The sequence below is a fragment of the Coregonus lavaretus genome (genome assembly GCF_964263955.1).
Source record: "Coregonus lavaretus genome assembly, chromosome: 12".
Classification (NCBI taxonomy): Eukaryota; Metazoa; Chordata; class Actinopteri; order Salmoniformes; family Salmonidae; genus Coregonus; species Coregonus lavaretus.
Genome location: NC_139999.1, coordinates 48,812,954 through 48,826,425, shown reverse-complemented (window position 1 = coordinate 48,826,425; position 13,472 = coordinate 48,812,954). Strand labels below are relative to the sequence as shown.

Genomic DNA, 13,472 nt, shown 5'->3' with positions numbered 1-13,472 from the left:
ATGTCTATCAACAGTTGTTGCATTGACATCATGAACATTCTATTGAAATTGTTACTTGCATTGTGGAGTCTTTTGTTAAGACATGTAGCTGGCTAGCTAAACAATGAACCATAATCCCAACTCATGACGTTACTACCCTGCATGAATCTGCAGGTAGCTAACCAACCAGGTTCAATGTTAGCTAGCTAACATTAGGCTATAACTAGCAAAGCAAATCGCTCTGAGATACGAATAATATTACTACACAGATCATACACGTAACGTTAGCTAGCGAGCCAGCCAGCTAAAGTTACCTAGCTAACTTGAAATGAAAACAATTTTCTGACAAAATTAGAAATGTGTAATATCTGAAAATGTAGCTAGCTAGACTATCTTACCCGTATTCATGGATGGACGCTTCTCCCTCTCTGTCACGGATGCCATGGTTGCCCTTAGTTTGAAGATGTAATCCAGAGACAGGTGTTTTCTCTATCTCCTTAGCTATCATACTCTAATTCCACTGATTTCAAAACTCGATTTCTTGGCATGTCCAGCCCACTCATTATCTCAGCCAATCATGGCTAGCGGGAAGGTTGCCAACTCGGCTCGTAATTTAACCATTTTATTCGTATCTCTAGATGCATCCATGCGTGTGCGCCTGTGTATAAACACTACAGGATACAAATGGCCAACAGATTGCAGACAGTGCCCCCTTATACCAAGCCCCTTTATACAGTGGGCTCCAAAATTACTGGCACCCCTGACTGGCAATGCACAAACAATACTTTAAAAAATATAAACAATATAATTATAGAGAAACTCAAAATACCAACATGTGAGAAATACTGTACTATATTAATGTTCCAATGGAACCCACCAAAATCATTTATTGATTGAATTAAAAATCAATGTCCTCCAAATGAAGTTTTCACAATTAATGGCACCCTTAAAGATTATTGTAAATAACATCTATCAAAATTAAAGTTTATCTAAGTCTTAAGGAACTATGTTGAGCCATTACATCACTTCCTGTTTCACTAGGGAATAAAAATGAGGTAACACGCATGGAATATCCCTTTGTCATCCAACACCATGAAGAAAACAAAAGAACTGCCAGTTCAAAAGAGACAGATGGTTGTAGACCTTCATAAATCTGGTAATGGCTCCGATCTCCAGGAGTATTTACAAAGACAAGTTTCTCTACAAATGCGAGTAGGTCACTACAACATCATGTCACTGTGCTGTTAGGTAGTACAACTAGACTACGAGCTTAAAACATACAAAAACACCCCCAAAATGGCTAAAATGTTTAGCACCGAGCACTGTTAGGGCAATTATAAAACATTTTAAAAGATATGGAACAGTTGAAAACCTCACGGGTAGAGGACGCAAATGCATTTTGCCCCCTAGAATCACTGTGAAAGAATTGTAGGACTTGGTGGTGTCTTGGGGTCACCAGGTTTCAAAAAGCACCATCAGACGCCACCTCCACAACCACAGGCTCTTTGGAAGGGTTGCCAGAAGAAAGCCCTTTCTGACCCCAAGACACAGACGCAAGCGCTTTGAGTTTGCCAAATGTCATTTACATTATGACTGGAAGAAGGTGCTCTGGTCAGATGAGACCAAAATGGAACGTTTTGGTCAGATACAGCATCGGCATGTTTGGCGTCGAAACAGAGATGCATCAAGGAGAGGCACCTCATACCCACAGTGAAATATGGTGGTGGGTCAGTGATGTTTTGGGGCTGTTTTAATTCCAGAGGTCCAGGGGCACTGGTTAAGATTGATGGCATAATGAATTGCACCAAGTATCAGGCAATTTTGGCTGACAATCTGGTTGCCTCTGCCAGAAGGCTGGGACTTGGCTGTAGGTGGACATTCCAACAAGACAATGACCCAAAACATACCTCAAGTTCCACACAGAAATGGTTCTGTGACAACAAAATCAATGTTCTGCCATGGCCATCTCAGTCGCCGGATCCAATCAATCAATCCAATCAAAAATGTGTGGGCTGAGTTAAAGAGGGCAGTTGATACGCGCAAACCCAATAATGTGAAGGATCTTGAAAGGATCTGCATAGAGGAATGGTTCAAAATCCCTCCAAATGTGTTTCTTACCCTTGTCAAACATTGCTGTTATCCTTGCCAGAGGTGGTTGCACTAAGTACTAAATGAGGAGTGCCAATAATATATATATTATATATATAATAATTTTGGTGACATTTATTTTGTAGTAGTAGTTGGTTGGTTCCATTGGAACATTAATATAGTACAGTATTTCTCACATGTTGGTATTTTGAGTTTATCTCTATAATTATATTGTTTATATTTTTTTAAAGTATTGTTGGTGCATTGCCAGTCAGGGGTGCCAGTAATTTTGGAGCCCACTGTATGTAACAGAAATAAGTGGACTAGGTTTGCTGTTACTGTTTGTCTCTCATGGGTTTCAGATGGTATTAATACAGCACAATGACAGAGGAAAAAGACAGAGGAGTGGAAAAGAGAGAGTGCCTGTCTGTCTGTCGCCACTCATATGATGAATTCAGCCCCGTTCAGGACAAGGAGCACAATAGAACACTCAAGCCAATACACACACACACAAAAGCACACGCACACACACACACACACACACACTCTATCAGTCACACCACGACAGTATGTAATCCATACTGAAACCAATGAACAGCCATCTCCTTAATGTATGATTCTCAGTCGGGTAATTGCATGTCATGTGTTCAGGTCCATTCCTTTAGATGGGTGATGATAATCTGTGTGACTGTAGGATGGTGATGAAGCACACTCACGCATGCACGCACACACAGACAGACACGCAAACGCTAAAAGGATCTGTATTAACATAAACACATTTAGCATCTCCTGGCTTCCACACATAGCCTACAAGCCACTGATTCAGACCTTTGGAACATCTACATTTTAGAAAGTCCAATAAATCCATGTAATATAGCCTACACCATCACAATAAATCCATTATTTATTTTAGACAGGACTAAAGAAACATGAAATGAAGAAAATGTAGTCTATTTCAAAAGAACATATTCTGAGTTGTCCTTATGTTAGGTTCTGATCTGGCTATGCCATATGGCTGTGGGCTGCACTAGTTCATTTAGCAGACAAGATTTGCTTAGAATTCTGTGGCATTTTATATTATTTTATAGCATGAAGAATACAATTGAACAAAGCTGAATAAAATAGAAAGGATATTTCACTTCATCATCCCCTTTGTGTGGCCATAATGCACCCTAAAACAATCCATGCCTTTGGCTGCCCTTCTCCCTGAGTGCTGCCTGAAGCACCTCTCATCTCACTCACACGGCTCTCCATCATGTGATCAGGTCTTTCTCACAGGCTACAAGTGAAGACAGACACATCGGGGACGCAACTGCGCAAGTCCTTATCCAATTCTGAGGTGCATATTGAACATATTGGAAGAACTGTCCACATTTACTTTTCGTAGGCCTAACGACCAGCAAAAGCACTAGCCTATGTCAATCTACTATCCCCCATAGTACAAAAGTTGACCTATACTTTGCGAGAAATAAATATTCCAAACATAGTCTGGGACAGTTGTGGGATGCGATAGATCCCAAATGAATATAACCACTAGCATCAAAAATACTTTTTTACATAATGAGGCAACAGATCAGAACGTTTAGCTTAAAATGTTTATAAACTATTAGGCTATTTCTTCACATTATAAGCGCAGCAATGCACACACGGCAGTAGTCTATAAGCATGAATGTTCCATTAGGGGAAAACACCAGTATCAAAAGTGACCGCAAATACCATAATGCATGTGATGCTTTTATTATAAAGGTGCATTTCTATGGTGAAAATGATCTTCCCCAAACTTGAAACTCACGCGCTGCTTATGTATGGTAGTTAGACTCTACACCCCTTGTAAAGCTGATTAATGTGCGTAATTTTAAGAAGTTATTTGGCCACTTTAGTTGTGATACAAACCTTATCAAAACATAAAGGCCTATGGGCTAGGTTAAATGAGGTGTGTGACTATGATACGAACAAGTCAACAAAGAAAAAGGCATTGTTTCTTGCATTAAGCTGGGCATCATTCACAAGTGATAATATATCATTCACAAGTGATAGGCTAATATTGTCAACCATCAGACTATTCTTGATTTAATCTTGTCTTTACATATACTAAATAATATATGTATGAAATTTGTTTTGATCTAGAATGGACCATTATCATGCACCTGTCTCGAAACAGGGGCAGGGGAAAAAATACATGTCATCTCTGCACTTAAATAGCGAATGGAGGATGCTTTTCCTGTGGTTCATTTTCATGCCAGCCAGGTAGGCTATACTCCTGTTATAAAGAGAATCAATGTGCTTAATATTTGCTTATTATTAGGAAAGTTGAGAAATAAATATAGTAGGCCTAGCCTATAGAAAGCTGATGTGATCTTCCTCTTTTTAATAGAGGCCATCACTCTGTTTTCTCGCGCAACTGCATAGCCTATAGAAATGGTGCGCAACATGAGCTCATGGGCTCTCATGAAGTGTTTGATTAGATTTTCGAAAACATTTGCATTGATGTCAGAGTGATTAGAGGGACAATAGAGTGCTGAGTACCAGGCAGTTAGCAAGTTTGGTAGGATACTAATGCAGCATCAGAGCTTGGAGAAGCCTAATTACCATGACTAAACGGTCACGTGAAATTTGACTGCCTTCGTGACTCGTGACCGCCGGTGTGGCGATAATACGGTCACCACAACAGTCCTATGCATGGCCAATCCGACGTCTGCAGTGGCCGTAGAGCATTTACTGCGATACGGCCTCTGCAGAAGTCGGGGCATTGCAGAAGTAGGAGCACTCCACATTTTTACAAGATTTGGGAGGCGCACAGCGATGCGGTAAGGAGCTCAATTTGGCCTCTGCATGCCTCCAGAGGCTCCACAATTGCGTCACACCCTCCATACGGAGCCTCCAACCACATTTTCAGATCAAGCATAAATTGGCTTACACACACACACACACACAAACACACGCTTCAGCCAATGGGATGTGTGGCGTCTCCTTTTCATCTGTCATCATCATCACTGTCTCCAGTCATTTTGACTGCAGCCAAGGTCACCTTTACATGTGTGAATGGCCTGATGGTCTCTCTCTCTTCCCACAGTAATGTAACCAACTGTTGTGGTAGAGTTCAAAGCACTGTGAATGGTTTTATCTTAACATGTTATTCAGTACTGTTAACTTCTACCATTTGATTTAATTGATGACTTACTAACGGTAACTGACTGAATATGTAACTTGCCTAGTATCTGATTCACTAACTGATTACAAGTGTATAATTGACTTAATATCTGATTCACTAAATGACTGACTATTTCCTGAATGAGTATGTGACTGACTGACTATCTGGCAGATTGGCTAATTGACTGACTGAATTAATAAATTACTATCTGACTTCAGGCTATTGCGGTGACCATATTACCGCCACACCGGCGGTCATGAGTCATGAAGGCAGTCAATTCCACGTGACCATTTAGTCACAGTAATTAGGCTTCTCCAAGTTCTGATGCTGCTGCTGGTCATTAGTAGCCTACCAAACTTGCTAACTGCCTGGTACTCAGCACTCTATTATCCCTCTAATCACTCTGACATCAATGCAAATGTCATTGAAGATCTAATCAAACACATCATGAGAGCCCATGAGCTCATGTTGCGCAACAGTTCTATAGGCTATGCAATTGCACGAGAAAACCGAGTGATGGCCTCTACTAAAAAGAGGAGGATCCCATCAGCTTTCTATAGCCTAGGCCTACTATATTTATTTCTCAACTTTCCTAATATTAAGCACATTGCATATATTTATAACAGGAGTATAGCCTACCTGGCTGGCATGAAAATGAACCACGGGAAAATCGTCCTCCATTCGCTATTTAAGTGCAGAGATGACATGTATTTTTTCCTGCTACCCCTGTTTCGATACAGGTGCATGATAATCCATTCTAAGTCAAAACAAATTTCACACATATATTATTTAGTATATGTAAAGACAAGATTAAATCAATAATAGTCTGATGGGTGACAATATTAGCTTATCACTTGTGAATTATATATTATCACTTGTGAATGATGCCCAGCATAAGAAACAATGCCTTTTTTTGGTGATTTTTTTCTAATCATAGTCACACACCTCATGTAGCCTAGCCCATAGGCCTATATGTTTTGATCAAATCAAATCAAATCAAATTTTATTGGTCACATGCGCCGAATACAACAGGTGCAGACATTACAGTGAAATGCTTACTTACAGCCCTTAACCAACAGTGCATTTATTTTAGACAAAAAAAGTAAGAATAAAACAACAACAACAAAAAAGTGTTGAGAAAAAAAAGAGCAGAAGTAAAATAAAGTGACAGTAGGGAGGCTATATATACAGGGGGGTACCGTTGCAGAGTCAGTGTGCGGGGGCACCGGCTAGTTGAGGTAGTTGAGGTAATATGTACATGTGGGTAGAGTTAAAGTGACTATGCATAAATACTTAACAGAGTAGCAGCAGCGTAAAAAGGATGGGGTGGGGGGGCAGTGCAAATAGTCCGGGTAGCCATGATTAGCTGTTCAGGAGTCTTGTGGCTTGGGGGTAGAAGCTGTTGAGAAGTCTTTTGGACCTAGACTTGGCACTCCGGTACCGCTTGCCGTGCGGTAGCAGAGAGAACAGTCTATGACTAGGGTGGCTGGAGTCTTTGACAATTTTGAGGGCCTTCCTCTGACACCGCCTGGTATAGAGGTCCTGGATGGCAGGAAGCTTTGCCCCAGTGATGTACTGGGCCGTACGCACTACCCTCTGTAGTGCCTTGTGGTCGGAGGCCAAGCAGTTGCCATACCAGGCGGTGATGCAACCAGTCAGGATGCTCTCGATGGTGCAGCTGTAGAATTTTTTGAGGATCTGAGGACCCATGCCAAATCTTTTCAGTCTCCTGAGGGGGAATAGGCTTTGTCGTGCCCTCTTCACGACTGTCTTGGTGTGTTTGGACCATGATAGTTCGTTGGTGATGTGGACACCAAGGAACTTGAAGCTCTCAACCTGTTCCACTACAGCCCCGTCTATGAGAATGGGGGCGTGCTCAGTCCTATTTTTTTTCCTGTAGTCCACAATCATCTCCTTTGTCTTGGTCACGTTGAGGGAGAGGTTGTTGTCCTGGCACCACACGGCCAGATCTCTGACCTCCTCCCTATAGGCTGTCTCATCGTTGTCGGTGATCAGGCCTACCACTGTTGTGTCGTCGGCAAACTTAATGATGGTGTTGGAGTCGTGCCTGGCCATGCAGTCATGGGTGAACAGAGAGTACAGGAGGGGACTGAGCACGCACCCCTGAGGGGCCCCCGTGTTGAGGATCAGTGTGGCAGATGTGTTGTTACCTACCCTTACCACCTGGGGGTGGCCCGTCAGGAAGTCCAGGATCCAGTTGCAGAGGGAGGTGTTTAGTCCCAGGATCCTTAGCTTAGTGATGAGCTTAGAGGGCACTATGGTGTTGAATGCTGAGCTGTAGTCAATGAATAGCATTCTCACGTAGGTGTTCCTCTTGTCCAGGTGGGAAAGGGCAGTGTGGAGTGCGATAGAGATTGCATCATCTGTGGATCTGTTGGGGCGGTATGCAAATTGGAGTGGGTCTAGGGTTTCTGGGATAATGCTGTTGATGTGAGCCATGACCAGCCTTTCAAAGCACTTCATGGCTACAGACGTCAGTGCTACGGGTCGGTAGTCATTTAGGCAGGTTATCTTAGAGTCCTTGGGCACGGGGACTATGGTGGTCTGCTTGAAACATGTTGGTATTACAGACTCAGTCAGGGACATGTTGAAAATGTCAGTGAAGACACTTGCCAGTTGGTCAGCACATGCTAGGAGTACACGTCCTGGTAATCCGTCTGGCCCTGCGGCCTTGTGAATGTTGACCTGCTTAAAAGTCTAACTCACATCGGCTACGGAGAGCGTGATCACAAAGTCATCCGGAACAGCTGGTGCTCTCATGCATGCTTCAGTGTTGCTTGCCTCGAAGCGAGCATAGAAGTGGTTTAGCTCGTCTGGTAGGCTTGTGTCACTGGGCAGCTCGCGGCTGTGCTTCCCTTTGTAGTCTGTAATAGTTTTCAAGCCCTGCCACATCCGACGAGCGTCAGAGCCAGTGTAGTATGATTCAATCTTAGACCTGTATTGACTCTTTGCCTGTTTGATGGTTCGTCGGAGGTCATAGCGGGATTTCTTATAAGCGTCCGGGTTAGAGTCCCGTTCCTTGAAAGCGGCAGCTCTACCCTTTAGCTCAGTGCGGATGTTTCCTGTAATCCATGGCTTCTGGTTGGGGTATGTACGTACGGTCACTGTGGGGACGACATCATCGATGCACTTATTGATGAAGCCAGTGACTGATGTGGTGTACTCCTCAATGCTGTCTGAAGAATCCCGGAACATGTTCCAGTCTGTGCTAGCAAAACAGTCCTGTAGCTTAGCATCTGCGTCATCTGACCACTTTTTTATTAACCGAGTCACTGGTGCTTCCTGCTTTAGTTTTTGCTTATAAGCAGGAATCAGGATGATAGAGTTATGGTCAGATTTGCCAAATGGAGGGCGAGGGAGAGCTTTGTATGCGTCTCTGTGTGTGGAGTAAAGGTGGTCTAGAGTTTTTTTCCCTCTGGTTGCACATTTAACATGCTGGTAGAAATTAGGTAGAACGGATTTAAGTTTCCCTGCATTAAAGTCCCCGGCCACTAGGAGCGCTGCATCTGGATGAGCGTTTTCCTGTTGATTAATGGCCTTGTACAACTCATTCAGTGCAATCTTAATGCCAGCATTGGTTTGTGGTGGTAAATAGACAGCTATGAAAAATATAGATGAAAACTCTCTTGGTAAATAGTGTGGTCTACAGCTTATCATAAGATACTCTACCTCAGGCGAGCAAAACCTCGAGACTTCCTTAGTATTTGATTTTGTGCACCAGCTGTTGTTTACAAATATACACAGACCGCCACCCCTTGTCTTACCGGAGTCGGCCGTTCTGTCCTGCCGATGTAGCGTTTAGCCCGCTAGCTGAATGTTATCATTGTTGTCGTTCAGCCACGACTCCGTGAAACATAAGATATTACAGTTTTTAAAGTCCCGTTGGTAGGATAACCGTAATCTTAAATCGTCCATTTTATTTTCAAAAGATTGAACGTTGGCTAATAGGATTGATGGAAGAGGCAGTTTACTCGCTCGCCGTCGGATCCTTACAAGGCACCCCGATCTTCATCCGCGATATCTCCGTCTCTTCCTCACGCGAATGACGGGGATTTGGGCCTTGTCGGGTGTCTGTATAATATCCTTCGCGGCCGCCTCGTTGAAGAAAAAATCTTCGTCCAATACGAGGTGAGTAATCGCTGTCCTGATATCCAGAAGCTCTTTTTGGTTATAAGAGACGATGGCAGAAACATTATGTACAAAATAAATTACAAATAACGCGGAAAAACACACATAATAGTACAATTGGTTAGAGGGCTGTAAAACGGCAGCCATCTTCTCCGGCCATCTTGCAGTCACTTTTGATAATGGTGTTTTCCGCTAATGGAACATTCGCACTTATAGCCTACTACCATGTGCGCATTGCTGCACTTATAATGTGAATAAATAGCATAATAATTTATCAAAATTTTAAGCTAAATGTTCTGATCTGTTGCGTCAGCCATATTGCGTAAAAACGTTTTTTTTTAATGCTAGTTGTTGTATTCATTTAGGATCTATCGCATCCAACAACTGTCCCAGACTATGTTTGGAATATGTATTTATTGCACAGAATAGAACAGGTCGACTTTTGTACTATGCGGGATAGTAGATTGACATAGGCTAGTGCTTTTGCTGTTCATTAGGCCTACTTGTTGGCTGACGAAAAGTAAATGTGGACAGTTCTTCCAATATCTTCAATATGCACCTCGGAATTGGATAAGGATGCGCGCAGTTGCGTCCCCGATGTATCTGTCTTCACTTGTAGCCTGTGAGAAAGACCCAATCACATGATGGAGAACCGTGTGAGTGAGATGAGAGGTGCTTCAGGCAGCACTCAGGGAGAAGGGCAGCAAAAGGCATGGATGTTTTAGGGTGCATTATGGCCACACAAAGGGGATGATGAAGTGAAATATCCTTTGCATCCCTGATGTGTCGGTCTTCACTTGTGAGAAAGACCCGATCACGTGATGGAGAGCCATGTGAGAGGTGATTCGGAGTGGCAAGCACTCAGGGAGAAGGGCACAACGGCCACTAGTCGCAAAAGGCAAGGATTTTATTAGGGTGCATTACGACCACACAAAGGGATGCCGCCGTGAAATACTAGGCATTATCATGTGCTTGTCAAATTGTGAATGAGTGACTGATGTAGTGTGTATAGCCTGCGCAAAAAAACAAAGCAGAGCTCATGCCTTTCAAGCGACTTTTTTCAAATCATCATTAGAGTTGCATCATGCAGCCTTACAATGTATTAAAAATCTAAACATATAGCCCAACGTTTGTAGAACAACTAAAGTTACATTAATTTCTTTAAATGAAGCATGTAGGAATACCTATTTCTTTGTTAACCGCTCAACACAGAATAGCCGCATGTGCGCACTCCCTCAAATCGTTTGGAGAAAATATCCTTTCTATTTTATTCAGCTTTGTTCAATTGTATTCTTCATACTATAAAACAATGCCACGGAATTCTAAGCAGATCTTGTCTGCTAAATGAACTAGTGTAGCCCACAGCCATTTGGCGTAGCCAGATCAGGACCTAACATAAGGACAACTCAGAGTATGCTATTCTGTTCTTCTGAAATAGACTACATTTTCTTCATATCATGCTTCTTTAGATCTGTCTAAAATAAATAATGGATTTATTGTGAAGGTGTAGGCTATATTACATGGATTTATTAGACTTTTTAAAATGTAGATGTTCCAAAGGTCTGCATCAGTGGCTTGTAGGCTATGTGTGGAAGCCAGGAGATGCTAAACGTGTTTATGTTAATTAACGGTCAACTACCGTGAGACCGATAGTTATTTGCTTGACAATCACCGGCTGACGAAATTTCGTGACCGCCACAGCCCTAATCTGACTGACTGACTGGCTGGATGGCTTGCTGGCGACTGACTGACTGATTCTGAGAGAAGCTGTTGTTAGTGCAGAATAGCGAAGACAGATATTCCTTTCTATTAGTTTAGTTTTTCAGAGAGAAAGGCCAGTGAGTCAGTGAAGAGTGTGTGTGTGTGACTGTGTGCGCCATTGCCTATCAGCCTGTGACTGTACCTATTATCAGATAAGTCTAAAAAATGATTGGATAGGTGCTAGCAATAAGGCTATAGCTCCCACCTTTGATGGGCAAGGTGGAATTTTCATTTTCACCATATGACTTACATGTTTTCTTTCAGAAGTACCCAAGTACATGGGGGTAGGGTCTAGGGGTTGACTATGGATAGGTTGAGTATACAGTAGCTCATATGTAGTGGAGGGTAAATGCGTTTATACACTTTTTTTTTTTTTTGCATGAACGTTTACCGACCGTTTGCATGAAAATGCACTCAAAGCATAGGGAGCGTTACTTTACTCACCGTGAACAGCGATCAGCGTTTACCCACCTATTTTTCATTGGCTATGTGTTGTACTGTGTAGAGTGTGTGTGGTGTCTGTGTGTGGGTCGACGTAGTCATTACTCATTATTATTATTTTGTCTTGGCGGAACACCTATGTAGCATCCTCCTGTTAGAGGGAGTGAGGGAGTGTGTAAGGGACGGAGGGAGGGCTACAATTTGTTACAGTTTGAATGAGCGTGTAAGTACATTGTGAGATTGTGAGTATGATAACATTTTGCATGTGTCTTTGCCCATGTCTATAGACTGAATGATTGACAGTCACTTGCTGTGCTTTGTCCACAGAACCTGCTGATAAACCACGGTTGAGAAAGAACAAGAAACCAAAGAAGAGAAGGAAGACGCGGGGGAGGAGAATGAGAGCAGCACATCCATCTTCCCCCCATCACTTGAAATCACCCTCCATTTTCTGTCTAAGCTAACCCAACTGGGCCCAACTCCACTCGGGCTCAATCCAGCACTACCTACCTACCTACCTACCTACCTACCACTATACCTATCTACCACTATACCTACCGCATGCCTTCTCTCCCTTTTTCCATGTCCTTGTTTTGGAGTGTATTATCTTGATTTGTCGTCTGTAGTGCATTGTCTTGATTTATTTTGAAATTGCACTGGCACATCCTTCAGGGCTCAAATAAATCCCTCCAATCCTGACAAAATAAGATTGAAGATGGCTCTTTGTCGCTCTGCACCTCCTGACGTTAATGCCCCACACTCGGGGTGCCCCCTACCCACGATGCTTGATTGCACGGTGCTCATGGTTTCATTAAACAGCTGGCATCCTTAAGCCAACTCCATGGAGATACCAAGGGAGACTGTGTGTGTGTGTGTGTGTGTGGGGGGGGGGGATTAGTTTAAAAGATTTATGGAAGATTAGTTAGTAGCTAAGAAATAGTCAGCTTTTATAATTAGGATGTAGGACAGTGATTATTCTGGAGCACCAGTTTTCATTTCAAGCCTTGCTTAGTTATGTTCAGTTGGTAAAGTAAATTACCGAATTATATGGGTATCAGATAAACTCGGGGTTGAAAGAATGCCGGTACGGTCCGGTGCGGAGTACAGGCAGAAAAAATAGTGGAGGTACACCGGTAAAACATGAGCCTATCACAATAATTAAAACAAAGATGTCAAGAAAGATTTAGGCTATTACACCATCATTTATCATTACTGCCTGTCAGCTGCATGAAACATTAGACTATTATTAATTATTTATTAATTATGGACTTGAAAACCGGTGGTATAGGCTACGCTCCAAACTGCCATGTGGATCGATGTACAAACATTTTGCCAAAGCAGAGATGATTGACTGGGGCCAAGATGTATGCGGACAGCAGTGGACCCATCAATCAAGTGATTGCCTAATGACAATCACCGAATGACAGAACACTTGTTGGGTGTTTTAATAGACGTCTCTTTCCATTCATCAAATGGCGGGTGCACAGTGCACTGTTTCAGATGCTGGAATTATTTTAGAGTGGTTGTGATCATGCCACACTAAAAGGTCATACATTTTTTACAGTTAAATGGCATGTCTTTACTATTAGGCACACATAGGAGGTCCCGTACCAGGAATTTAAAAAATCTACTTTCACCCCTGGATAACACCATTGTTAGTGTTGGAATGACACACCTCGAGATCGATTGTGAGAACTGCTTGCTTTCTCTCCTTTTCATCTGTTTTCTATCCCTTCCTATTCCTTTAATATATCCTCTCTTTTTCCCCTCACTCAATCAATCTCACGTCCCTAACCCTCTCCGTCTGTATGGCTTTATCCCTAAGAGGATACTAGTGCCACTGCGTACAATACCTGTGTGTGTGTGTGTCTTGCGGCCTCATATTGTCCCTTTTCCACCGTTA

General features: G+C 42.6%; 1 protein-coding gene across 1 annotated transcript in view; it reads left to right on the top strand.

Annotated features, from left to right (window-relative positions):
* LOC311138871 (MICOS complex subunit mic25-like) overlaps positions 1-12,009 on the top strand; it is a 64,407-nt gene extending 52,398 nt beyond the window's left edge. The window contains exon 7 of the mRNA XM_084173665.1: positions 11,897-12,009. Coding sequence (XP_084029791.1) covers positions 11,897-11,920 — 24 coding nt within the window. The 3' untranslated portion in view covers positions 11,921-12,009. The remainder of the gene's footprint in view (positions 1-11,896) is intronic.
* Positions 12,010-13,472: the final 1,463 nt, after the last annotated feature.